The sequence below is a fragment of the Crocuta crocuta genome, unplaced genomic scaffold (genome assembly GCF_008692635.1).
Source record: "Crocuta crocuta isolate KB4526 unplaced genomic scaffold, BGI_CrCroc_1.0 scaffold90, whole genome shotgun sequence".
NCBI lineage: Eukaryota > Metazoa > Chordata > Mammalia > Carnivora > Hyaenidae > Crocuta > Crocuta crocuta.
The window spans coordinates 4354622-4381817 of NW_027527449.1; the positions used below are offsets into that span (position 1 = coordinate 4354622).

Below are 27196 nucleotides of genomic sequence, written 5' to 3' on the forward strand. Positions count from 1 at the left end.
TCTATTCATCTACTCCTGTAAAAATACCATTTTGTGTTCATTTTTATAGTTTTAAATGTCTATATTTAATGGAGTAAATCTTCCAGTTTTGTTCATCTGACTCAAGATTGTTTTTATTGTTTTTGATTCTGCATTTCCATATAAATTTCAGAACTCACCTGTCAATTCACACACAAATGCATATGTACAAACTGCTAGAGTTTTCAATCTACAGATCAACTTGGGGAAAACTGGAATAATATTAAGGCTTTCAATTCATTAACATAATATATTCCTCCACTTTTTAAGGTCTTTTCATACTTTTCTAAATAATTTTCTATGTAGAGTTCTCAAGCCATTTTTGTTTGATTCATTCCTTTATTTTTTGTGTTTTTGATTCTACTGGAAATTAATTGGCTTTTAAATTGTCATTTTCTAATTTTTTGTTCCTAGCATATATAAATACAATAATTTTAAATATTGACCTTATATCAAAAGACTTATTAACTCTAAAAGTGAATGCTTCTGGATTTTTGCGGAAGCAGTCATCTGTGAATAATTAATTTTTTTCTTTTTGTTTTATACCTTTTACCCCTGACCTCCCCACCACATCTCCTGACTGGATAGGACCTCTAAATATAATTTTGAATAAAAGTCATGGTAGAAGGCATCCTTATCTCATTCCTGAACCTGTTTACCAGCAACTACAATGTTTGCTATAGGGTTTTTGGTACACAGTTTTTATCAGATTAAGGAAGATATTTTACTAGTTTCCCAAGTTTATTCTAATAAAATTTCAGTTTAGTTTACTAAGAATTTTTTAATGAATTATTGATATTTATCAAATAGTTTTTATTTATCTACTGAGATAATCAAATTTGTTTTTATTTTTATTCTGTTGCTGCTGTGAATTACAATGAGAGATTTTAAAATATTCAACCTATCTTTTATTCCTGTAATAAACTCAATTTGCTTGGCACGTATTATTCTATTTATGTATTATTCCGTTTATAAATTTTTTGTTTAGAATTTTTATATCTATGTTCATGAAAAAGGTTGCCCTGTAATCTGACTTACAAAAATTTTTTTAAGTTTATTAATTGTGAGAGAGAGAAAGTAGGGGAGAGGCAGAGAGAGGGAGGGAGGGAGGGAGAATCCTAAACAGGCTCCATGCTGTCAGCATGGAGACCACGGGGCCTGATCTCACGAACCATGAACTCATGACCTGAGCCAAAATCAAGAGTCAGACTCAACCGACCAAGTCACTCAGGTGCCCTTTGACTTTCTTTTAATATGCTTGCCACATTTTAGTATCAAGCTTATGCTGACCTTGTTGTGGATGTGATTTATCATGATATATTCTCTGAAGGAGTCGGTGTAAGACTGCTGTTATTTTTCCCTTACATGTTTGAAAACTTCTCTGGGGGAGACATCTAATACTGGGGCATTCTGCTAGGGAAGGTTTTTAAAGATTTAATTTAAAAATAGATATAGAAGGATTCCAATTTTCAATTTCTTTTTGTCAGTTTTGGTAATTTTTTCTCCAGCAATCTATTTCAGTTACATTTTCAAATACATAACATTTTTCATATTATTTTGCTGGCTTTTTAATGTCTGTAGGTTCTATGTTGATGCCCCCTTTTCCATGTTATTACCGGTTATTTTGTCTTCTCGTTTTATTTCTTGATAAGTCTTGTCAAGATTTCATCCATTTTATTAGTTTTTTGCTAAGAACAAATGTGACTCTGTCGCATTTGTTGTATGCTTGGTTTCTACTTCATTCCTGCTCTTATTATTTCTTTTTCTCCATGTGATGGAATTGACTTTTCTCTGAGATGGAAACTTGGACTATTGATTTTCAGCTTTTATTCTTATCTAATACATGCACGTATGAGTATTAATTTCCTTTCAGGTATGAGTTTAGTTGCATTCCATTTATCCTGTTACATTATATGTAGTATTTTCACTAACCTTCCTTTCAAGATATTCCCTATATTTTCACAATACCCTCTTCTCTGAATCATGAATTATGTAGAAGTCTCTGATTATTTTCCAAATATACGAAGATTTAAATTTTTCGTTCTGTTATTGACTATAATTATACTGTAACTAGAGAACACATTCTGTACAATTTCACACTTTTTTAATTTGTTGAAGAACGCTTTATGACTACCATATGGTCATTTTTTACAAATGTTCCATGTGCACTTGAGAATAATATGTATTCATCAGTTGTCAGGTGCAGTGTTCTGGTAAATATCAAGTTGGTAAATATGTGAATTTGTTGTATAAGTTTTCTATACCCTTCTAATTTTTTTGTTATTTTATCAGTTACTGAAAAGGAGGTCTTAAGATCTTTTAAAATCATGGATTTACCAATTCTCCTTTAGTTCTGTCAATTTTTGTTTTACTTGAGACTGTACAATTAGTAGCATTATAATTTAGAATTGTTACACTTTCCTGGTAGATGGAACCTTATATCAACAAGAAGTGTCATTTATTTGTTCATTCATTCATTCATTCATTCATTCATTCATTTTAACCCAGGTGCCCCCTAAAGTGTCCTTTATTTTAAAGATAGTCTAGGGGTACCTGGGTGGCTCAGCCAGTTAAGCATCCGACTCCAGCTCAGGTCATGATCTCATGGTTTGGGAGTTCAAGTCCTGTGTCGGGCTCTGTGCTGACAGCTCAGAGCCTGGGGCCTGCTTCAGATTCTGTGTCTCCCTCTCTCTCTGCCCCTCCTCTGATCATTCTCTCTCTCTCTCTTTCAAAAATAACTAAACATTTAAAAAATAAAAATAGTTTAGGTTTTTAGTCTACATTGACTCACATTAGTATAGCTGCACCAGCTCTCTCTTGGTTAGTTTTTTAAACTCATCTTTTTTAAATGTTATTAGTTTAAACTTTTCCACATACTTACATTTAATGTATGTGTTTTAGAAGCAGCACAGATTAGTTATGCTTTTTGTCTTGTCTGATGATAGTTGTTTTTAATGTAAGTATCTATTAAAGTTTAACACAGACAAAAATGAAAAAATCATAATGATACAGGTCAGTGAGTTCCTGTAAAGTGAATGCAGCTGCGTAACCAGCACGCAGACCAGGAGAGAGAACACAGAACGTTACGGTCACACACAGGCACCTTCAAGTCCCTGTTCTCCCAAGTGTAAACACTCTTCTAACAATGTGGCTTATTTTCACCTGCTTTTGAACTTTGTATAACCAGAATAACTCAAAATAATTGGAATTATAAAACATTAGTAAAGAAGTAAACTTTAAAAAAAAAATTTTTTTTTAATGTTTTATTTATTTCTAGGAGAGAGAGAGAGACAGTGTGAGCCGGGGAGGGTCANCTAAAACATTAGTAAAGAAGTAAACTTTTAAAAACAATTTTTTTTTAATGTTTTATTTATTTCTAGGAGAGAGAGAGAGACAGTGTGAGCAGGGGAGGGTCAGAGAGAGAGGGAGTCACAGACTGAAACAGGCTCCAGGCTCTGAGGTGGAGGGCANAGATCATGACCTAAGCGAAAGTCGGACACTTAACAGACTAAGCCACCCAGGAGTAAAGAAGTAAACTTTTACATGCAACACATTTAATGATATCTTTGTGTTTAAATCAGCCATCTAACTAAAGGTCATGTATTCATCATTAATTTGATAGTTTTTCTCTCCTTTATTGATTTCTTTTGGACTAAGTATGTATTACTGTTGTTCAGTTTCCCTGACTTTATTAGCTTGTTATATATATATGTATATTTAAGTTTATCTTGAGAGAGAGTGAGAGGGTGAGCAGGGGAGGGACAAAGAGAGAGGGAGAGAGAGAATCCCAAGCTGACTACTCTGTCAGTGCAGAGCCTAATGTAGGGCTTTTTCTCACAAACTGAGATCATGACCTGAGTCAAAATCTAGAGTCAGACACATAACTGACTGAGCCACACAGGTGCCCCATTATTTATATATTTTAATTAATCTCTTTGTGGCATAGGGCCCTAAATATGACCAAAAAATGGGAATATTCATTTAGTGAAGTCTAATATAAATTTGTACTTCTGTAACTTCCCAGAAAATACAAAGACATTTGAATACTTTGAATTTTACATTTCTCCCACCTTCTGTGCTTCTGTTGCCATCTATGTTAATTCTCTACAGATATTTAATCCAAATATTATTATTATTACTATTACTAATTTACTTTGACCTACATATTTACCCTTTGTGTTGCCCCTCATTCTTCCCTCCTTCTCTGTACTTCCATCTGTGACCATTTTCTTTCTGCCTAAAGAATTTAGTATTTCCTTTACTCTAAACCTGCTGGCAACAAATTCTGTTTTCTGTATCTAGACAAAGTGATTTTTTGGTCTTCATTTTTGAAGTTTATTTTCAATAGATATAGAATTTGGGGTTGATACNTTTATGCTCTTTGAGGATACCATTCCATTTCCTTTCTGGATTCCGATATTCCTATTGGAAAGTTGGCTGTCAGTCTATTATAGACCCTTTGATAATTTTCCTCTGGCAGCTTTGAAGATTTTCTCATTATCTGTGATTTTCAGTAGTTCTGAAATTCATAATGTTCTTTCCTGGGTTTCATAGCACTTCTTGAATCTATGATCTGATATCTCATGTCTATTTTGGAAAGTCCTTAGTCACTATGTCTCAAGTATTACTTGTATCTCATTCTCTCTCTCTCTCTAATTCTCCTCCAGACTTTTCACTGTCCCATACATCACTTACATTTGTTTCTATCTTTTCCATTCTTTTGTCTCTCTGCATTTAAGCTGGAATGCTGTCTTCAGTTCTAGAATTCACTTGTTAAAAAAGATTTCTAGTTGGTTAGTGCAAGTCTCCATTTTGTCACTTAATTCTTTTATCATAGCTCCTTAAAGTCCACATCTGATATGTGGAACTTAAGTGGGCTTGAATTTATCATCTTTTTTTTTCTCTTGCTTTTTCAGTCAAGACTTGTCTATTTTTCCTTACTTTTTTNCACTTTCTCAACACCGACACCAATATTTTGAACTGTCCCTTTATTTGATACCTGGAGGTTTTCATACGTCAGAGCAACACACCTTAGTAAGATTCTGGATGGCTGAGGGGTACTCCTTTCTGACATAAAGTACGGAAAGGGCATGTTTTCATCAAGCCAATATTTGCCATGCACATGGAAGTTGAGGCTCTTAGAACTGATTTCCTTTAAAGCAATCTTGCTCTTGTAAACCCTTGGAACCCAGTGTGAAGAACCTTGAACTGGGAAGCCAGGCAGGAGTAGCTCTACTCTAAGGGAGCTGTAATGTTCAGAAAGCCTCTAGGCATAAAGTGGTGTGGGGAGTGGGAGGTGACGTATGACTTACAGTCATATAATTTATTCTCCTCTGGGTTGTCCCACAACTGAAGCTCTGTGAGCAAAGGGAGAGGAAGCACTTTCAGAGCAGAGCAAATGGGGCATTATGATTTGCTATCTATTCAGGTAATCAGAGAGCCAAATGATAGGGTGAAAGGATCGTATCTGGACCCATCAGAGATGCCCTGAATCCAGGTCCTGCAAACACGGTGAATTTCGATAGAAGCTATGCACCTTCATGTGCCCCTGAGAGATGAAACTAGTCCCCAGGTGGACACAAACGGGGACAAGTGCAATCCTTCTGCTCTCTCCATCCAGAATGGTCTTTCTTTGGTGAGATCTCAAAACGCGGACACATTCACTCTACTTCTAATCTCAGGACCCAGAATGAATAAATGACTGGCAAAGGAAACAGGAAGCAGAGATGACAGCCGCAATGCAATGGAACATTAGCGAAGCTGGTAGGCTTAGGGAGAGCAAGGCTAATCATTCCTAGGCGAGTTCTCGTAGGTACTTTGTTTTGTTTTCATCAGTCTTCATCTGAGGGAAATGAGCAGACTGGTGGGGGCGGGGGTTGTGTGGATCGCACAAGATGGTTCTCTAACCAGGAGTCCACAGGCCCTTTCTGGATCTGTCATGCACTCAATCTGTAAAAGTGGGTATGTTGCTCCAGATTTGAGTCTCCTTCCTCCAGCCCATTTCCATGGCTTCGGGGGGAGCATGGAATCTGAGCAACTGAGGTCATTGCAGGTCACCTCAACATGACTGAGGAAAGCAGGATTTCTGGATCTCTGCATAGGGATGTGGGGAAACAAAGGCAGTGGCCTGGATCTCAGTTTGAAAGATCAGCCAGGAGCTATGGAGTAAGATTTTGGTTTCACAAACACTTTGAGGGCATGATTTGGCTTTATCCCATCTTGTTTCCTCACTGCTCTCAGGGAACTTTGAAGGGAACTGCCCTTCATTAAGGCTCATTTTCTAGGATTTCATCTTATCTCTGTCTAGAATCCATCTTCCCACTGGATATTCCCACATCAGGCTGGGTGGGAATCTTCTACAACCTAACAAAAACATACAGAGTTGAAGGGAACTTCAAGGGCAGAGAGGGCCACCACTAAGCGCATGCTGGACTTCTTTAAAAAGACCTTTCTTTTTAAAAAACACTTAATTGCCATCCAGTAGCAACTTATTTGAATATACCTATTTTGTCATGACCACACTTGACTGCTGTGGCCAAAAACATTGTCAAAATAAATATGCAAGCCACGATGTCTAGAATGTGAATGACATCCCCACGGATCCTAGCAGAGCTCAGGGCTTTGAGAGCCCTTCGTGGCAACCATACATCAAACCCCTTTAATTTTACAGGGAAAACAAGGGTCTCAGATGGGAGAAGTGAGGGTCCCAGGGTTTCCCCACCAGCTCGCAATCTATCTCTCCTAGCTGTGGTGCATTTATACGACACACACCGCTTTCCGGAATGATCCTTGCTTCCTGGCAACTCTCTCCAAGGACCACCAAGTCGAGCCCATAAAAAATCACATTTCTCCAACTTCCAAGAGCACAGGTCTCACCTTCCAAGTACAGCTCCACTTGCCAACTTTGACACATCTTGTAACAATAACCCCTATGAGCTGCATTTTATGTGATATGAGGCAGGTGTACAACTGTTGAATACATGTCTCAAGAGAGCTTATTAAAACAGCTAAGCCAATTAACTCTCTTAGAAACATGTAACCTTTTCCAGGAAAATACATCTAAAACATAGGAACTTGTGGGAACAAGTCCTTAGGGAAAGCATGGCCTTTGATCTCAGAGAACCTTTCCCCAGGGTTGGCCTGGCCCACAGAGCCAGGAGACCTCTGGTAGCCACTGTCTTCTGATGTAGGGAGAGGATGGTGGGCTGGCCCGAGCACAGGATGCTGCTGACGACTGGTTTTGTGCACAAGGGCACAGAGCAAGCCCAGGAGAGAGATGAGATGAGAAACAACTCACCCATTAGAGCAGATTCCAAAAACTCAACTGAAAATGACTCACTGGGCATAAAAGGTGACTAATGGGAAACCAAGATGAGAAGGAATGTATGCCTAACCCAAGCTGAGTCTCCGCATTAGGAAGGCAGTGGTGAAACTACAGCAAGGTATAATGAAGCCAACGGTGGAGCTTTAATCTCTGCATTTGGTACTTAGCTTTAGATGGGGGAATCTCTGGCCCAGAGTCCAGGACAGCACTCCTCCCAAGTGGGACCAGGTGAGGAATGGACGACCACTACTGGACCGATGCCCCTGGGTGCCCCCTTGTATGAGGTATCAGCTCCGGGTCTGGGGCACAGGCTTCAAGATGACCTAAATATTGCATTGGATGACATGATTACGATGACATCACACTCCCCGCAAAGGAAGCCATGTGACTTCTGCACCACACGGTATTCCCAAACAGTCTCCTCTTCTGAGCAGGTGCTTTCCTGGTAGTTGGATCGCAGCAGACTGGACCTACTTAGGATGCAAGATGCCGACAAGCCCTTGACTGCAGAGCTCAGCCCTGTCAGCTAGTTTGCTAGAACTCCAGCACCTATCCAGGGATCCCGCATCCCCCTGATGATCTTCAAGTCTTACAAACCACCCTTTCTCCACATGTATCTGGGGGAATCTTACTCTCCCCAACCTCTGAAGTGGTTCTGAGCCACTCCTAGGAGCATCTGGGACCAGGACTGAATGCTGTGTGCGCACGCTCTGCAAAACCACTTCTTGGCAATCCTTGGGCAAACAGCCTGGGGTCAGTCCGGGGGTCACACTGCCCAGCATTGGCTCCTCTCTCTGCAGGTGGTCCTGTGTATGGCTAACCCTATCCATGGCTTCTGCCTCCCAGCCCTGTGACATCAAACAGTGGGGTTCTGTCTGTTCTTTCTAGGATGCCCGGCAGTCAGCCCCCTCTGTCTACCCCTTTCCTGAAAATACTTTCCTCCTATTCCTTAGTGATTTCTTAGTGATTCAAAACAGGGCTTGCGTTCCACTCTATGGTGTTTGCTGCAAATGTATATTTGAATTCTTGGTCTGACCTTGCAGCTTGATTTTGGGTGGAGAATTACCTGGATCAGAGGGTTCCCTCCAGGTGAATTAAAGTGGGTCCAAACTAAAGATCCCTTTTTATTTATCTTATTTTTTTAATGCTTATTTTTGAGAGAGAGAGAGAGAGAGAGAAAGAGAGAGAAGGACAGTGGAAGTGGGGCAGTAGCAGAGAGAAGGAGACACAGAATCCAAAGCATGCTGCAGGCTCTGAGCTGTCAGCACAGAGCCCAACATGGGGCATGAACCTGCAAACTACGAGACCATGACTTAAGCTGAAGTCAGATGCTCAACAGACTGAGCCACCCTTCCTCAACTGTAAGGTGGGCATAAGAGCAGTAATTTCTCATGATTGTTCTGAGGATTAAATAAAAGTATGTGTGTGGAGTGCCGAGTTCACTTTAGGTGCTCGGTCCACACATTTCTTTTCCTTGCTGGCATCAGAGAAGGCAAAGGTGCCTTGGTTTCAAACATGGCGGAGGGTTCTCCAGCAGTGACCAGGGCAGGGAAAGAGGATTCCCACAACAGTTTAACTAGCTGGGGACGAGTCAGGGGACTGTCACAGGACTGTGACAGGGGCCAGCCAGAGATGGCACATCAGGTCACAGGCGCCGGGCAAGCAGCCAGGTGTGTTTGGGCCATGGTTCTCACCCGGCTGCACAGCAGAAACAACAGGAGGTAACTTTCAAGAGCACTGATGCAGGGCCCTTGCCCCAAACCAGTTATGTGGGAGCTGTGAGAGGGCAGCCTGGGCACTGGTGTTTCTATAATGGCCTCATGTGATTCTTACCTGCATCCAGAGGGAAGAATCTCTCCTAAGGAGGGAGAGCAAGGACAGAAACTTAAATAAATTCACCTCTGGGGCACCTGAGTGTCTCACTCGGTTAAGCGTCCAACTCCTGATTCAGGCTCAGGTCATGATCCCGGGGCCATGGGATCCAGGGCCCTGTCAGCTCTGTGCTGAGTATGGAGCCTGCTTGGGATTCTCTCTCTTCCTCTGCCCCTCTTCTGCTTGTACATGCTCACTCTCTTTCTCAAGAAATAGATAAACTTAAAAAAAGTAAATTTGCCTCTTAATAGCATGTAGGAAAGGAGGACGCAAGCAGAGAGCAGAGGGTCGTTGGTGCTGGTGCTTCGGGTGAGCGTCCTACTGAATGTGGAAAGAACCCTGGACCCAGACACTGCCCTGAATGGGGGGGGGGGCAGCCTTTCCCCTGGAAGGCTCTAGTGAGACCCTGGCAGGAAGAAGGGTCCCTCCGTGGGGCAGCCAAGCCTGCCCAGACAGCCTGAGGTCGTTCAGCACCCGGACTAACACAGAAAACGAACGGAGGTGGTGAGGCCCTGCAGAGCTTGAGCCTTCTGGGCCCGACGGAGCTCTCAGTGGGAATTAACCTTGACCCCCAACAAGCTCTGGCTGGAAGAATGCCAGCACCAGCCCAGAGAGAGGCCAGCGATCCTGATCCCTCCGAACAAAACTTTCTTCCTCCCTGGGTCTGCCCTGTAGGCTACAATTGCCATATTAGTCGTGCACTGGGGGCTGTTAGAATAAAATGGCATCTTCTCTGAGACCCCCCATCACTAGCCTTTGTTGAAATCTCTTGATGGGATCAGCTGGCAGCAGGGTCACTGACAGGGGGGACACAGGGCGAAGGCGCAGGGAGCCTTGAGGCTGGTGCATCGGTTGGGAGGCCGGAGCAGGTGGAGTTTGGCAGTGAGCCCCGAGCACCCAGGAGGAGGGTGAGCACTCCGAGGATGAGCGCCCACAATTCCCAGGTCCTGATAATGGCAGGAACGGGAGCCCTGAAAGCGCAGCTCCCCTGCTCAGACGGGCAGTTAACCCGAAAGCTTGTCCTCTGGCATGTCTGCCTCCTCGCTTGGTCTAACGAATGTTGGAGTAACGTCTGCCTCTCACGTTTCTTTTCTTCCTTATCTTCTTTTTCATCTTCCCCCTTCCTTTCTGCGTTAGTGCGTTTGGGCTGCTCTAACAAAATGCCACTGGCTGCGTGGTTTAGCCAACAAACATTTATTTCTCATAGTTCTGGGAGATGGGTAGTTCAAGATCAAGGTATTAGGAGATTGGGTGCCTGGTGAGGCACCTCTTCCTGGTTTGTAGATGGTCAAGGGCACTAACCCCAGCATGGAAGCCCTACCCTCGTCCTTCAGCTAAACCTAATTGCCTTCCAAAAGCCCCACCCCCCAAATATCATCACACTGGGGATCGGGGCTCCAAGATACCAGATGGGGGTGGGGGATGATTTCAGTCCCCAGCAGGGTCTGTGTGGTTACTGGGTGAGTCAGCTGCTGATCAGGACCACTCGTTTTGAACTTTCTGTGACAAAAGGTAAACTACTGGGGTACGCCACTGAGACTTCGGGGCTTATCTGTTTCAGCAATTGGTCCTAACTCACTAATAGTCCCTGAGACTCAAATCCCTTTACATAGCACATAAGGTACTTAAAGATCTGGCCATTGCTGGTTTTCTGTCTCTTCACGTCCCCTTAGTCAATCAGTCGCAGCCTCGTTTCGCTCTGCAGGTTTGCAAAGACCACACACCCTTGCTTGCTTTCTCTTTGAACCACAGCCCGGGATCCTTTCCTCTGCCTCGAATGCTCCTAGAGATCGGGCCTAGTGATCACCCGGTACCCTGTGTCTATTATAATCACAACATCCCTGGTGTGCGGCAACTGCCGACTTCTCGTCTGCCTCCCAACCCGAGGATTGTACCAACTCTAAAATGGCATTCGAAGCAGTCACTAACCAGAAAAAGAGTGCTGGATATTTTTTTTTCCATCACTTTTTTCCTGTCTGACTGAAAATTGTCTTTGTGGGAAAATTCATCACAAATTTTATTATTTGTATATTTTCTTTTTTTCAAAACCAATTCCAGATGAAGTATCATAATCAGAATCATTGTCACTACTAAAGCCATGACTCTCTTGCAGTCGGTGGAAATTAAAGAATACCCTGCATTATTAATAATAATTATTAGTCTAAATTAGAAAATGTTAAAGGAGGTTAAACTCCTCAGAGTTCAGAGCTTGCCAGTGGCATCCCCGATAATATACCCAGATGCTCTTTGCAGGCCACTCAACGTCCCTCAAAAGTGAGCACTGACGACCACCATCCCCATCTTGAAACCACTGTATTCCTTCAGTTTCTTTGACAAACATGTGCCAACAGATTTCGGCTGGAGTCATTCTCTCAGTGACATCTTTCCCTGGCTTCTCAGATGAGCCCAAGTCCCTTATTAGGCTCCTTTTTAAAGGGATATCACTGTTCTTTTAATTTTTTTTTTTTAAGATTTATTTATTTTTGAGAGAGAGTGCACACGGGGGAAGGGGCAAAGAGAGCGAGGGGGGCAGAGGATCCAAAAGTGGGTCCTGTGCTGACAGCCGTGAGCCCAATGAGGGGCTTGAACTCACGAACCACGAGATCATGACCTGAGTCAAAGTCCGACACTTAACCAAATGAGCCACCCAGGTGCCCCTCGCTGTTCATTAGACAGTTCACAACTCCTGTTTTTTCTCTTGCTTCTCAAGCTACTCCTTTGTTTCCTTTGCAGGCTCACCTCCATCTTAGCATTAACTTCCTCAAGGCTGTGTGTCTGGGACCCTCTCCTCTCCTCAGCCCTGCTCTCTCCCTGGGTAAGCTTCCAGAAGGCCCACATTGTCAATGACCCCTGGCACCTCCGCCCCAAACCACACCTCTGTGCCTCCAGCTTCTCTTCCCTGAGCTCAGCCAGTTTGCTCAGCCAGAAGCCAGGTGTCATGCCTGTCACTGCTCAATCCCAAGTCCAATTCATCACTGGGTCCTGGCGACTTTAATTCCTAAATGTGCCCCCAGGGATTCCATTTCTCACCACTTCTGTAATGCAAGTCCAAGCTATTCCCACCTCCTGCCGAGGTCCACACAAGAGCTTCCAGACTATTCCACCCACTTTGGGTGCCACATTCCACTTTCCATGTAGCAGCCAGAGTGCTCTTGTCAAAATGCAAGCATGACACTGCCTCCTTCTTCCTCAGAGCCTTCCAGGGATTTCTTCTTCCTCTCAGGGTAGGAATAAATTCTCCAGCCCGGCCCACAGAACCTGGCTGGGGCCCTTTCTCCACCTCCTCCCCCACACACCTGTCCTGCCCTCTCTGTCCCTTGAGGCTGCCACGCTCCTCCGATCCCTTCCAGACCTTAACACTGCTGTCCCCTCAGCCTGCATCCTCCTTCCCCCTTCACCCAAGGTGTCACCCTCTCTTATTATGATGTCACAGTGCAACACACTTCATTGTTATGCTTTTAACAAGCAGGGCTTTTATATGCACTTATCTGGGCAAGTATAAGATTATCATCTGTCTCCTCCACAGGATGGTGAGTTCTTGGAGGGAGGGGAGGACGGGGTAAGGGGATCCCGTATCTGGTTTTCCTCATGGCTGTCTCCTAAGAGCTGATTCCAGGACCTGGAGTCACACCCCTTTAAAATATTTTATGAAGAAGCAGATTTGCCATGACTTGTGAAGCACAGAAGTTCATCCCTGGATTTCTCTTTCAGGCTCTCTAATTACCATAATGGATGTTGCTGAGAAACTACGAGCTCTTCTGGCCAAGCTGCCGCCTGCAGAAGGAGACCGGCCCCGGCTGCTCAGCGATGAGAGCTGGCGGAACTGCTCCTGCGGGCAGCGCTCCAGAGAGGCACCGCCTCTCCAGCTTCTCTACAGCAGAAGCGGGTGGCGCCTAGGAACCCTGCGGGACACTTGTGAAGATCACTTCTTAAGACAACCTCTGACTTGAAATGAGAATTCATAATCCTTTTCTTGCTGACACAGACAGAAACATTGGTGATGCAGATCTTACCAAAGTTACGACACACGAAGGAAACGACTCCAGGTGAATTCAACCTGAAGAGTCTTAGAGGATTTTGACCCAAGCCCGCTCTGGCTAGACAAGACTAATTACGAGTCCCCAGGTTTCATTTGGTACTGTGGTGATGTTTAACATGTGTTTCTATCACATGAAGAAATTCAAATCAATTAGATATAGATTAGATATACATGTGTTGCTATGTCAAAGGCCACTTACCAGTGCTCATCATTGTAGCCTCTTGTGTTACACGAGCACAAAATTATGAGTGTTGTATGCACGGGTGTGTTTTTCTGCAGAGGGGATCCATAGTTTCGATCATTTTCCTAAAATGGCCTTGATTTACAAGTGTAGGAATCAGCAAACTACATACTAAGGCCACTCTGGATTCTAAACTTACATACATTTTAAAGTCTAATGCTAAACTGGTGATATTATTGGAAAATTTAGTGAGATTCTGAATCGTGTGCATTTGAATGTCAAGTATTTTCCAAAAGAAAAAAAAAAGTTTCAGTTTTTATCCAGATAATTTGGAGTCCTGATCAAAGAGTCAAAGAATAGCCATATATAATGTTAACTCACACACTTGTAGAATTGATGCTGGGCCCCTAATGTTCCCTGTGCCATGTATGCATCTAAGTTCAGCCCAGCTGAAGGCTGTCAGGGACCCACCATGCAGGAAAGAGAAAGATGCGGTGAATAATCCACAATCCTCCATCCACAGCCAATACGTGTCTCCTTAGCCATGCAGATGAAATCACCTTGCTTGTAGCAACCAAAACTCGACAGGAGCTGAGTCAGATACCTGCCCATAAAGCTCCCACCCAGCCACCTCCGGCAAGTAGGGAAGGGAAGGCCAGGTGACAGTGTGTCGTTCTACGCACAGAAGATACTCTATTTATCTGAACACTTGCACAGGACAGGGAAGAGGTCAGCAGACGAGCCCAGACCCACACCCAACACTGCCCAGGGCCACACTGCTTCCAAGTCCCCATGAGTGCTTGGCTGTAGGGAGTCAACACTGCAAAATGCATGATGTAGAGCTTAGAGTCTTCAAACACTCCAAAGAACTTTACCCATAGGCTCCTAAAAAGTTGCTAATTTTCGTTCCTTTTTCGTATTTCATGAGAGCCATAAGAACAAACTTCAAAACCACTGCCACTATGTATGGCAGCACTCAAACTCAGTTTCCATACGGTATCTTACTCATCCTGCCATTTTCATCTCATTTCTCCTCCTCCTCGATCCTTCTCTGCTTTGGGTTTCCCTTGATATGAAGTGAATACTGGAGCCCCTTCGTTTTCCCCCAGTAAAGTTTCTTTGATCTCAAACCAGAGGGACAGAGTAGGGGATACAATTAGTGAATGACACAGGCTCAGCTCCTGTCCTTTCCAGAACACTATTAGCCCCCAGCTATGCAGTTCCTGGATGATCTCTCCCAGAGGGATATTTGATTTAGGGCTCGGGACCCTTTCCCATGGTACACTTCTCCCTGGACAGCTCAATGGCATCACTGGGTGAGGTAATAAAGGGTCTGTTTACAATATTAAATTCCTTTGAGACTTAAGGTGGGCTATTTTGGACTCTTCACCACTGATGAATTTTTCCGTCTGCTGCTTTATCTACCTGACAGGAAAGCTTGAACTGGTGCCATTTCTAAATTGCACTTCTAAATATTGACTTCATGGCGAGACTCAAAGTGTCATAACACAGCTCACCGGAGGAATGAAGATTTTCCAGACCTCATCCAGAGGTCTGCACAACGTCCTCTGGGAAGTGGAGAAGGAAGAGGAGGATTTGAGAAGAAAAATAAAATCAAGTCATGTTTAGAAGAAACGCCATCGCACTTCACTTAATCTCGCAGAGACAAATGAACACTCATGGGGCAATTAGCTGTGGAGGGGCTGGAGGGGACTGAGATGGGAGGGAGAAAGGAAAACAGTGACCATTAATCCCTCAGCTGATGGCCAAGAAGAATGGAGGGTGTGAGAAAGAGCCCTTCAGAAACACCTAGCTCTCGGAGAGCCTTTATTTGGGTTTCCGGCTGAGAAGGACTGGACAGTGTCTGGAAAACAAGAAACTTTTCATCCAACTTCTGTCAAGACTTCAACAAGGCCACATCTTTAGCTAATATTCATTTGGGTTGCTTAGGAAATTCTAGGAGCTTTCTTTTTAGCTTCCTTCCTCCTAATAGATAACTCTATAAACTGCTCTTAAGGCACAGTTGTTACATCACATTGGCTGTTGAACCATGAATCAAAAGAAGTGACTGGCCCTTTCTTCCCCTTCAGGAACTGTTCTGGAGGAGTAACACAGTATTTTACATGCAAGCTGGCTTTGAGATTTTTTTTTTTTTTTGGATGTTCAGGGATATAAAACTTCAAGTTGTTGATGATCATGAAGGGACCAGATTCTCCAGGATGAGAATGATGCTCTGCAAGGCGGCAGGGAGAGGTCTGATATATGATAGCTATCTCCCTTCAGGACAAGTCCCCGTCCTCACGTGCATCACCAGCCATGGCTGTCTGAAAGGCCACTGGCAGAGGATCGTATGTAGAGAAGCTGGGGAGAGCTATGAAAACCTCAAGTTCCAAAACATAAGAAGTTAAATTAACCAGGTGCCTGGAAGACGGCCCATCCAGCACTGGGGCGACATGCACCTGGATGGTGCTTAGATCTGTGTGGGGCAGCCCGTGGGGCAGCATGCCCAATCTGTTCCCTCTTCATGGCCTACGCGTGCGGGTCCTTGTGTTTGTTGACAATGACTTCTGAGGATGACCTCAAAGCGTGTCTTTTGGCTTGAGACCTCGTCACATTGGACTGACCCATGAGCTTGGCTCCTCTAACAACTCTGATCAGCTTGGCTGATGCACTGAATTGTTTCCTGAATCTCACATCCCGCTCTGAGAAAAGATGGGTCTCCACTGAAGGTAATAAAGTCCTCTTAAACCTCTCCCTTCCTTGAAAGCTTCTTCTCATGTCAGTGGAGGTAGCTGCTCCGGGCAGAAGCCCAGGTGTCTTCTGAAGAAACTCTACGACTCCCCTGAAATTCTATCTGCCAGGAGAGCCAGCCTGTGTATACTGGCCTGCATGCCCAGTTTGAATCCGTGCGGTCTGCTCTGGCCTTCCCGGGCTCACCTACGGACACTGGTCTCTGCTCTGTGGCAGCTTTCCGGGCACGCACCCCAGCTCGGCCGTGGGTCTGCTTACCACGGTCTCCATCTGTCTATGTTCTATGCTCCTCTAAGAGCTGGCACAGCCTCGAGTGCCCTGAGCAGCTCTCCACGTGCCCACCTCCAACCAGCGTCCTCTAGGGTCCTGCTGAAGGCCCTCAATGAGGGTCATCTGCGGCTCAGCCCCAGCTTACTCATCCTTCTCTCTGTCCGCCCCCACCCCCAACCTGCCACGGTCCCCCACAACCTACCAGCTCTCACGGTTTTATCAGGCTGCTGCCAGTGAGCTCCCCAGCTGCCTCTCTCCATTAATCCCTTTCTTTCTTCCAGCACCCCCCCCCCACCGCCATGATGACTATCGGCAGTGTAACACCATTAAGAATTTGGGGGGGAAAAAAAGGGTCTACAGCCACGTATGTAGGAAAGTCAAACTTCCCACTCACCTAAAGCACGAATCCCACCAATAGGAAGACACTTGTAAGTTGATGATTATTACTGAATCCTCTCATCTCATGAAAGGGTTCTGACTGCCAAGACGAGAATATTCTAAGACTTCTCACAGCAGTGAGGGTAGTTTGCACAGTGACTTAGCTCACTGCACTAAGTAAAGTAATTTAGTTCCTCACTGATCTACTATGTCCAGGAGGAATATGAATACAAGGAGACGTCATGTACTCTGGTACCCAAAAGTTGGAAGAGCTCTGAATCCTGTTTTCAGCATTGGAGGAAAGCTCAAAATCTACAGAAACAGTATGCCAAATTCTTTCGTAAAGCAGAGAAGCCACACATAATTTATCTACTTTGTACATCCAAAATTCTGCACGTGAAAAAGTATGCTATACTTCAGCAGTATTGCGGAACCAAGGAAATCAGGAAATGGTCTGGTCCGAAGTTAAAGAGCTCAAAACACAAGGTTAAAAACCAAGCCCATAAGACATATTTCTTGTAAAGGCCCCACTTTCCAAACCTGGCTTGGTCTGGGGACATGACAACTACATCATTTGCCTTCAGAGACTCCATGGTCTCCACGGTTTGAGATGTGAAAGGCTGGAGGAGCCTGGATGTTAACACACTCACCTGGCCAGTAGTACATGTAGACTTTCCTCTTGGCCTTGGTCAGAGTGACCCAGAGAGGCTCGGATCCATTCCACCAGAGAGGCATCAGGCTGTCTCTGTTGACACCAATGTCAAATGACTTGTTGGTGCTGGGGTCCCACATGTAGTTTCCGATCATCTGATGGACCTCACAATGGCGGCCTATGTTAATGAGAACACAAGGCTGTCAGTTTATTATTCTGGTCTCTTTATATTTTATCTTTTTATAAAAGCCATTTTCTCTTTTCAGATTATAAAAGCCATTCATGCACAGGTAGGAAGTATAGGACAGCATGAAGATTTTGACTTTTTTTTTACCATCGATATTTCTTCTTAGACTGTACCACAAAGACAATCCAATGAGAAGTCTAATAACCGAGGATGGGGTCATTTTTTGTGAAGTTAACTTGCCAAGCTATTTTAAGTTGCACCGAGGACATTGTGTGCACAATTTGACCCATTCACGGCTCGAAATCTAAATATGAATCAGTATGAAAACTGTAGATTCCCGTGGGGCTTGGGTTAGCTTTTCACCCCAGAGCACCCCTTCAAAGCTCTGCTCCCACCCAGTCATGAATCTAGATTGTGGGGAGTTTACTCCCTTGTTTTCCCAGATAAGAGGAGTTATCACTTCAATGCAGAACAATGATAGGATCTACGGCATTTGGAACAGAATGGTGAAAGTAGATTCAACTCTGGAAAACAAAGCAAGAAAACAATCCTCCAAATGGAGTGTTCTATAGAAATGAGGATTGCTTCTGTTGGGCACAGCTTAGTCCCAAAAGAGAAGCCAGAAGTGAAAGAAGCAAGCGCTTGGACTCTTTTGAAACATTAGGCTTAAATTATTTATTTTGGAGCAATCTGCTGCATCTTTAAAGTAAAAATAACACAAACATTGGCAAGTGCATCAAAAATCGCTTCAATTTTTGTGAGCGTCATTTGGCAACAGGATGAAACATGCTTCGCTGAGCTCACTAACTGTGCTTAAAACCAGGTGGGTTTTTTTGCTTGTTTGCTGCTGTTCTTTCTTTCTTAAGCACCTCTACCCCAACCCAACTCTCTCTCTTTTTCACAAACACACACACACACTTTATTTATTTTTATTTTTTAAGTATCCTTAATATAATTTATTGTCAAGTTGGCTAACATATAGTATGTAAAGTGGGCTCTTGGTTTTTGGGGTAGATTCCCATGGTTGATCACTACACCCACTTTATTTTTAAACAAAAACAAGGAGAAACCATAAAATACAATTTTCAAAATGTGGAGACCCAAAATATTATAAAAGAAAAACCTTTTATTTCATCACAGAAACCCAGGCCTTCTACAAATCATGCTTTGAACTTAAAGTCCAGAGATCCAGACAAAATAGTTTTTCCCCAAGGTTACAGACTTAGAGTTTTGATCCTGACCAAAAGCTTTCACATGTGGACTGATAAAATTAAAAATTAAAATAAAAAAAGTTGAGCAATTTCTCCAATAGTTAAGGAACTTAGTTATATTTGTTCCTTCAACAAACATTTATTCAGGGCTCCTATGGGCTCCGCACTGTGATAAGCTTAGACATTCAAAACAAATTCGTGTGGTCCCCACCCTCCAATGCCCTATGTAAGACTCAACAGAGGTCCTTTTGCATAAAAGAGACAGGCTTCCCTGGGCCAGGGTTAAGAAGGGGACCAAGCTGCCACCTTAACTTGAGAATTACAAGGATTCTCACCCACTCTGTTGCTGAGGATGATTCCTAGTATGTTCTAACTCATTAAAAGTAGAGGCATTGTTGGTTAACCATGTTACTTTTTTTTAGCGTATCAAAGTTTAATAATATCAAGGGAAACCCTCTCAGGAGTATAATTTCCTACCTGCTTTCTTTACTCAAAAACTGCATCCTATATCTAAAATGTTTTTTATTATCCTACTAATGTTCACTCCTCCCTTTCACGATGCAAGATAATCGTGACAATATTCGTTGGGAAATGTGTCCTTTCCGGCCGTGCCCTGTAGATGCCCTCTAATGCCCTCCTAAGGGCAGGGGGCTCATCTGGAGCTGGTGTCACGGACACTGAGCAAGGGTGCAAAATTGGAAAGGGGTGTGGAAAGCATTACTGAAGTCAGTAAATCAAGAAAAGTTTCTAGATGAATCACAGGAAAGGGCTGCAACGGCTAGGGGTATCAAGACAGGGATAACAGGAAGTCATACCAAGTGGGACGGGTGTAGGAATCTCTGCTTTTGTTTGGAACTGTTTTGACTATTTTTGAAGAAATGCCTGAAACCCAGATCTAAGCAGGGACCTCACGTGATGCAGCTTCCACTAGGTGTTACTTGCAGAGAAGGATGAAGCAACCAAAAATAATGTTTAAAGTACTTATAACCTCTATCGTATATCTCAGAAATGCCACAATATCATTTGGTTGAATATTTTTCTCTTTTCTTTTTTTTTTTTTTTTAAACACACTCAACCATCTAAACCGTAAAAGATGCAAACTCTCTTGGCCTCTTTTGCTTTCTGGGTATAAAATTATAAGGAGCCTCCTGTGGAATACAGAGCTGCCCTATGACTGGATGGTGGGAGATGTCTGTGTAAGAGACACACAGAGATAGAGAGACAGAGAGAGAACACTCTTCCAGAGAATGTCTGTTACATTAAATTCTCCACCTCTTACACGTTTCTTTAGAAACACCCATAGGGCCTCACCGAGGAGAGACAAGATCTGTGTGTGCGGTTAACACACAGTTCTGGCATATCTTACATTTTCAAATGATGAAATCTCGTGTCCTGTGGTTATCTGAGTCCCTTAGTGTTTTTCATGGTGGATACGCCCTCCTCCCCATTATGTGGGATGTAGCACTAGCCTTGCTACTCTCTTTACACACCAGTTGAATTGGTGGTGCTCACTCATTCAAGTGAGCTCCCATCACTTTATAATTAAAGCATTCTTTAGGGAGGCATCTTTAAGACAAGGCCCCCAAGAATGGCTTTGATTCCTGCTCCCATCTAGCATACTGGCTGGTCTAGGCTGGCCCACAGTGGCTCATCCCTTCTAAACCAAACTTGGACCTACGGAAGTCAACACTTCTCCAAAGGCTGGGAGTGATGTTCTGGAATGGAGGTTCTTGCTCACTTCCTAGGAGTGAAGGGTACCTAAGGAAGATCCTGGGACCAGTAGTTCTCTCTGTGTGAGTGAAGGGGTTTCCAAGTGTATAGTGGAGACCTTTCAATAAGAAGATTATCCTCAGAACTCTGTTCAGAAAGTAAGTTTTATTCTTTTGGTGGATTCAGGGCCTTAAGTTAAAATGGGAAGGTGTATTCTTCAAAGGCTCAATGACAGATGCTGTGCTGGTCCCCAGAGACACCCCTTTGTTCCGGGAAACGTTACTCTTGATGGAAGCCAGTAGGAGGATGTACGTTCCCATTTCATGCCTGCTCTGAATCTTCTCTCCCAGATGAGCTGATTTTCTTTCCCTGCATACATTGAGGCTGGCAGTCTATGCTTCTAACAGTCTCTGTCTGCTCTTACTCAAGCTGGTTTCCTCACCTACCCTGTCTGTCTCTTGCTCCGTCATTTTTATTGGCCAGGCAAATGTGGTGGCTATAAAAACAGAACAGAACAAAACACAATGTACTGGCTTCTGCAGCCCACAAGCTCTCATCTCCGTATTTCTGTCTGACCCATATCTATTTTTATACATCTGCAACTCTTCTTGATTTTCCTCTGGTTTGGGCTTTCCAAACAGAGCTTTGCTATAGTTTCATTATTTGGACCCTTTCCTCAAGACTTCAACAGGAACTTTCCTGACATGGACACAAACCACAAATCTCAAATCTCAGGTGGTTTACAGGTATGGTGTAAAGAAGGTCTACTTCTGCTCATCCCAAGTGACAGCTAAGTAGAGCTTTAAAATTTGTTCCAGAAGGTGTATATTACTCACTGTGGAAATGAGGACAGCTCCTGGTACAAAAATTTCCAAACACAGTTGAATATTTTTCTCTTTTTTCCTCCCTTATCCCTAACACCCAAAGGTTTATAAACCTATTAACACAATGTGGCAATCAATCTGATACCTAAAGGACTTGGGGACTCTTGAAGCCCATCCATAGACGTCACCTCAGTTTAAGAGCTGCTGCATTTAACTGGGAGCAGCTAGTGGCCACAGACCACTCACAAACATGGGACTAACACCTCCTGGTCTCAGAGGACACTCATGGAATAGTTTCCACACCTAGAACTGTTGTATGAATGGAGGACAGGAAACCTTTTTTTTTTTTTTTAATATTTTTTATTTATTTCTAGGAGAGAGAGAGAGAGAGAGACACCGTGAGCAAGGGAGGGTCAGAGAGAGAGGGAGTCACAGACTGAAAGAGGCTCCAGGCTCTGAGCCGGCAGTCAGCACAGAGCCCGACGCGGGGCTCGAACCCACGAACCGCGAGATCATGACCTAAGTGAAAGTCGGACGCTTAACCGACTAAGCCACCCAGGCGCCCCAGAAACCTTCATTTTTTTATTCCCCAAAGTCTTAGTCAAGTACATTCTGACGTAATGACAATCACCAGAAGGTTCTTAGCAAATACCCAAATAACCCTCTGTACCTGTTATATGTTTCCAAACATTTCAGAAATGGCTGGCCTTCGCATTTCGATGACTACGGATCTGTCCATTTTATTTATAACTGATGGACATCTATAAGCTTGCTGCTACTTCATCTTCAGTCAGTCCTAATGTTTTCTCATTATTTTCGAATAGTAAATGTTAATTCCTTTTATAGGTTCTTATTTCATTTATTCTTTTTTTTTATTCACTCCACATCAAATGTTTACATGCCAGGCATTTATAGATCACAAACTATGGCCTCTGTCTTCGAAGTGCTCATAGCTTGGTAGGGGCAACAGTGTGGCATAATGGTTATGGGGGCAGGTCTTGGAAACATTGCACAGATGTAAATCCAAACTCTACGATTTACCCTCTGTATGACTTTGGACAGGGAGCATAGACTCCTTGAAGCATCGATTTTTCTCATCAGCGTAATGGGCATGATAATAATGATGATGATAGATACATATAGATATGTAGTTCTCCCTTTGCATGGTAGTGCAGGACCGTAAAAATGTCCATGCACAAAAACAAAAAGAAGTGAATTCAAGTATATCACTGAAGAAAGTCAATAAACTGTGAGAGAAGAGAGCAAGAGAAGAAAGAAACAGAGAAGAACTACAGAAACAATCATAAGACAAGTAACAAAAGGGCAATAAAGTACATACCTATCAATATTACTTTGAATGTAAATGCACTAAGTGCTCCGATCAGAAGACACAGGGCTACAAAATGGATAAAAAAGCAAGACCCATCTATTTTCTGCCTACAAGAGATCCATTTCAGACCTAAAAACATATGTAGGAAGACATGTGCAGAAGGGATGGAAAAGCATTTATCATACAAATGGAAGTGAAAAGAAAGCTGAGGTAGCAATACTTACGTTGGTCAAAATAGACTTTCAAACAAAAACACAAAGCAAGACACAAAGTAGGACACTATATAATCATAAAGGGAAAAATCCAACAAAAAGATATTATAATTATAAATATTTATGCACCTAACAATGCAGCTCCCAAATATATAAAGCACTAATAACAAACATAAAGAAATTAACAGTAATACAATAATAGTAGGGGACTTTAACACCCCACCTACATCAATGGACGGATCATCCAAACAGAAATCAACAACAAACAGTGGCTCTGAATGACACATTGGACCAGATGGATCTAACAGATATATTCAGAACATTTCATCCTAAAACAGCAAAATACACATTTTTATTCAAGTACACATGGAACACTTTCCCGAACAGACCACAGGTTAGGCCACAAAACAAGTCTCAACAAATTCAAAAAACTGAATCACAATGCTATGAAACTAGAAATCAACGACAAGAAAAAAACTGGGAAGAACACAAATGCAGGGAATAACATCCTACTAAACAATGAATGGGTCAATCAAGAAATCAAAAAGAAAACAAAAAAAAATACATGGAGATAAATGAAAATGAAAACACAATGGTCCAAAATCTTTGGAATGCAACAAAAGCTGTTCTAAGAGGGAAGTTTATAGCAATACAGGTCTATAAGAAAAATCTCAAATAAACAACCTAATTTTACACCTAAAGGAGCTAGAAAAAGAAGAACAAACAAAACCCAAAACCAGTGGAAGAAAGAAAATGATAACGATGAGAGCAAAAATAGATGAAATAGAAACTAAAAAAATCAATAGAATAGATTAATGAAACCAGGAGCTGATTCTTTAAAAAGATTAACAAAACTGATAAACCTTTAGTGAGACTCATCAAAAAAGGGGGGGGGGGATCAAATAAAAAAATCAGAAAGAGAAGAAATAACCCACACCACAGAAATACAAAAAATTATGAGAATATTATAAAAAAAATTATAAGTCAACAAATTGGACATCCTAAAAGAAATGAATTCCTAGAAACATATGACCTCCCAAAACTGAATCAGGAAGAAACAGAAAATTTGAACAAATTACCAGCAATCAGTAATCAAAAACCTCCCAACAAACAAAAGTCCTGGACCAGACAGCTTCACAGATTAATTCTACCAAACACTCAAGAAGAGTTAATACGTGGTATTCTCAAACTATTACAAAAAATAGAAGAGGAAGTAATGCTCCTATATTCATTCTATATTCATTCTCTGATACCCAAACTAGCTAAAGACACTACAAAAAAAGAGAACTACAAGCCAATGTCTCTGATGAACACAGATGTAAAATCGTCAACAAAATTTCACACACCAAATCCAACAATTCATTAAAAAATCTATTCGCCACTATCAAGTGGGATTTATTCCCAGAAAAGAAGGGTGGTTCAATATTTGCAAATCGGTCAATGTGGTACATAACATTAATAAAAGAAAGGACAAGAACCTTATGATCATTTCCATAGATGCAGAAAAAGCATTCGACAAAGTACAACATCCATTCATGATAAAACCCTTCAGCAAAGTAGGTTCAGGGGAACATACCTCAACACAATAAAGGCCATATATGAAAAAGCCACAGCTAACATCACACTCAATGGTAAAACACTGAGAGTTTTCCCCTATAGTCAGGAACAAGACAAGGCTGTCCACTCTCCCCACTTTTATTCAACATAATCCTGGAAATCCTAACCACAACCATCAGACAACAAAAAGAGATAAAAAGCATACAAACTGGTAAGGAAAATGTAAAACTTTGACTCTTTCCAGATGACAGGATCTTATATAAGAAAACCCTAAAGACTCCACCAAAATACTATTAGAACTGATAACTGAATTCAGTAAGGTTGCAGGATACAAAATTAATATACGGAAATCTACTGTATTTCTATATACTAAAAATGAAGTAGCAGAAAGAGAAATTAAGAAAATAATCCCATTTACAATTGCACCAAAAGAGTATAAAATACCCAAGGAGGTCTGAGAACTATAAAACGGTGATGAAAGAAATTGAAGACAACACAAATGGAAAAATATCCTATGCTCATGGATTAGAAGAACAAATATTGTTAAAATGTCCATACTACCCAAAGAAATCTAAATATTTAGTGCAATCCCTATCAAAATACCAACAGCATTTTTTACAGAACTAGCACAAACAATCCTAAAATTTGTATGGAACCACAGAAAAACTCTGTATAGCCAAAGCAATCTTGAAAAAGAAAAACAAAACTGGAGGTATCACATTCCCAGATTTCAAGATACACTACAAAGCCGAGTAATCAAAACAGTATGGGGGCGCCTGGATGGTTCAGTTGGTTAAGTGTCCGACTTTGGCTCAGGTCACGATCTCGTGGTTCAGGGTCTGTGCTGACAGCTAGCTCAGAGCCTGGAGCCTGTCTTCAGATTCTGTGTCTCCCTCTCTTTCTGACCCTCCCCTGCTCATGCTGTCTCTCTCTCTCTCTAACAGTTAAAAAAAAAATCAGTATGGTACGGGCACAAAAACAGACACATATATCAAAGGAACAGAATAAGGAAAAAGCCTAGAAATAAACCCATAATTATACAATCCATTAATCTTCAACAAAGGAGGAAAGAATATGCAATGGGAAAAAAAGACAGTCTCTTCAACAAATGGTATTGAGAAAACTGTACAGGTACATGCAAAAGAATGAAACTGGACCACTTTCTTACACCATACACAAAATAAATTCAAAATAGATTAAGAACCTAAATGTGAGACCTGAAACCATAAAATTCCTAAAAGAGAGCACACAGGCAGTAATTTCTCTGACATCAACCACAGCAACATTTTTTCTAGATACGTCTCCTGAGGCAAGGGAAACAAAAGCAAAAATAAACTATTGGGACTACATCAAAATTAAAAGCTTCTGCACAGTGAAGGAAACAATCAACAAATCTAAAAGACAATGTACTGAATGGAAGAAGATATTTGCAAATGACATATCCGATAAAGGGTTAATATTCAAAACATACGAAGAACTTCTACAGTTCTATACCAAAAAGACAAATAATCTAATTGAAAATGAGGAGAAGACATGAACAGACATTTCTCCAAAGAAATAGACAGATGGGCAACGCACACATGAAAAGATGTTCAACATCACTCATTGTCAAGGAAACGCAAACCAAAACCACAATGAGATACCACCTCACATCTGTCAGAAAAGCTAAAATCAAAAAGACAGGAAACAACGATTGTTAGCAAGTATGTGAAGAAAAGGGAACACTTGTGCACTGTTGACAGGAATATAAACTGGTGCAGCCACTGTAGAAAACAGTCAAGAGGTTCCTCAAAATATTAAAAATAGAACTACTATATGATCCAGTAATTCCACTACTGGGTATTTACCCAAAGAATATGAAAACACTAATTGAAAGGAATACTTACACCCTATGTTTATTGCAGCATTATTTGCAATAGCCAAACTACGGAAGCAGCCCAAGTGTTTATCAATTGATAAATGGGTAAAGAAGAAGTGATATATATATGTGTAAACACATAAAAAGAATAAAATCTTGCCATCTGCAACAACACGGACAGATGCAGAATGTATAATAATGCTAACCAAAATAAGTCAATCAGAGAAAGACAAATACCATATGATTTCACTCATATGTGGAATTTAAGAAACAAAACAAATGAACAAAGAAAAAAAAGAGACATACAAAAAAACACTCTTAACAAACAAATGGTTACGGGGTGGGGCTGAAATAGGTGAAGCGGGTTAAAAATACACTTAACATGATGGGCACTGAATAATGTATAGAATTGTTGAGTCACTATATTGTACACCCAAAACTGATAGAAGACTGTATGTTAACTAACTGGAATTAAAATTCTTAAAAATGACCATGCAAGCTTAAACCCTGCAAACTATCCTGATAACCAGTGGGAAAAATTACAATTGTTCCAAGGCCTTTAAATTGTTTTAATACTTATTTTTTAAATATTTAAAAATATTTAAATAATTTTACTTAATGTAATTAAAATATTTTTAAAATGTTAAAAACTTACTATAAAAACTATAGGGACATGAAGAAAATAATAAAATACTTATTAACACATTGTTATTTAAATAATTAGAAATATCGACAAATTCTTTTTTTATACAGTTTTTATTTATTTTTGAGACAGAGAGACAGAGCATGAGTGGGGGAGGGGCAGAAAGAGAGGGAGACAAT

At 41.8% G+C, this 27196-nt stretch overlaps 1 protein-coding gene and 1 long non-coding RNA gene across 3 annotated transcripts in view; one reads left to right on the plus strand and one right to left on the minus strand.

Moving 5' to 3' along the window:
- Positions 1-27196, minus strand: part of ENPP6 (ectonucleotide pyrophosphatase/phosphodiesterase 6) — a 150593-nt gene that overhangs the window by 46334 nt on the left and 77063 nt on the right. For both annotated transcript variants that reach the window (XM_077761972.1, XM_077761980.1), the window contains exon 2: positions 17484-17663. In XM_077761972.1, coding sequence (XP_077618098.1) covers positions 17484-17663 — 180 coding nt within the window. The remainder of the gene's footprint in view (positions 1-17483; positions 17664-27196) is intronic.
- On the plus strand, positions 12681-15345 carry LOC144230242 (uncharacterized). The gene is made up of 3 exons (XR_013334732.1): positions 12681-12744; positions 12926-13260; positions 14867-15345. It is a non-coding gene; the product is annotated as an uncharacterized LOC144230242 (long non-coding RNA).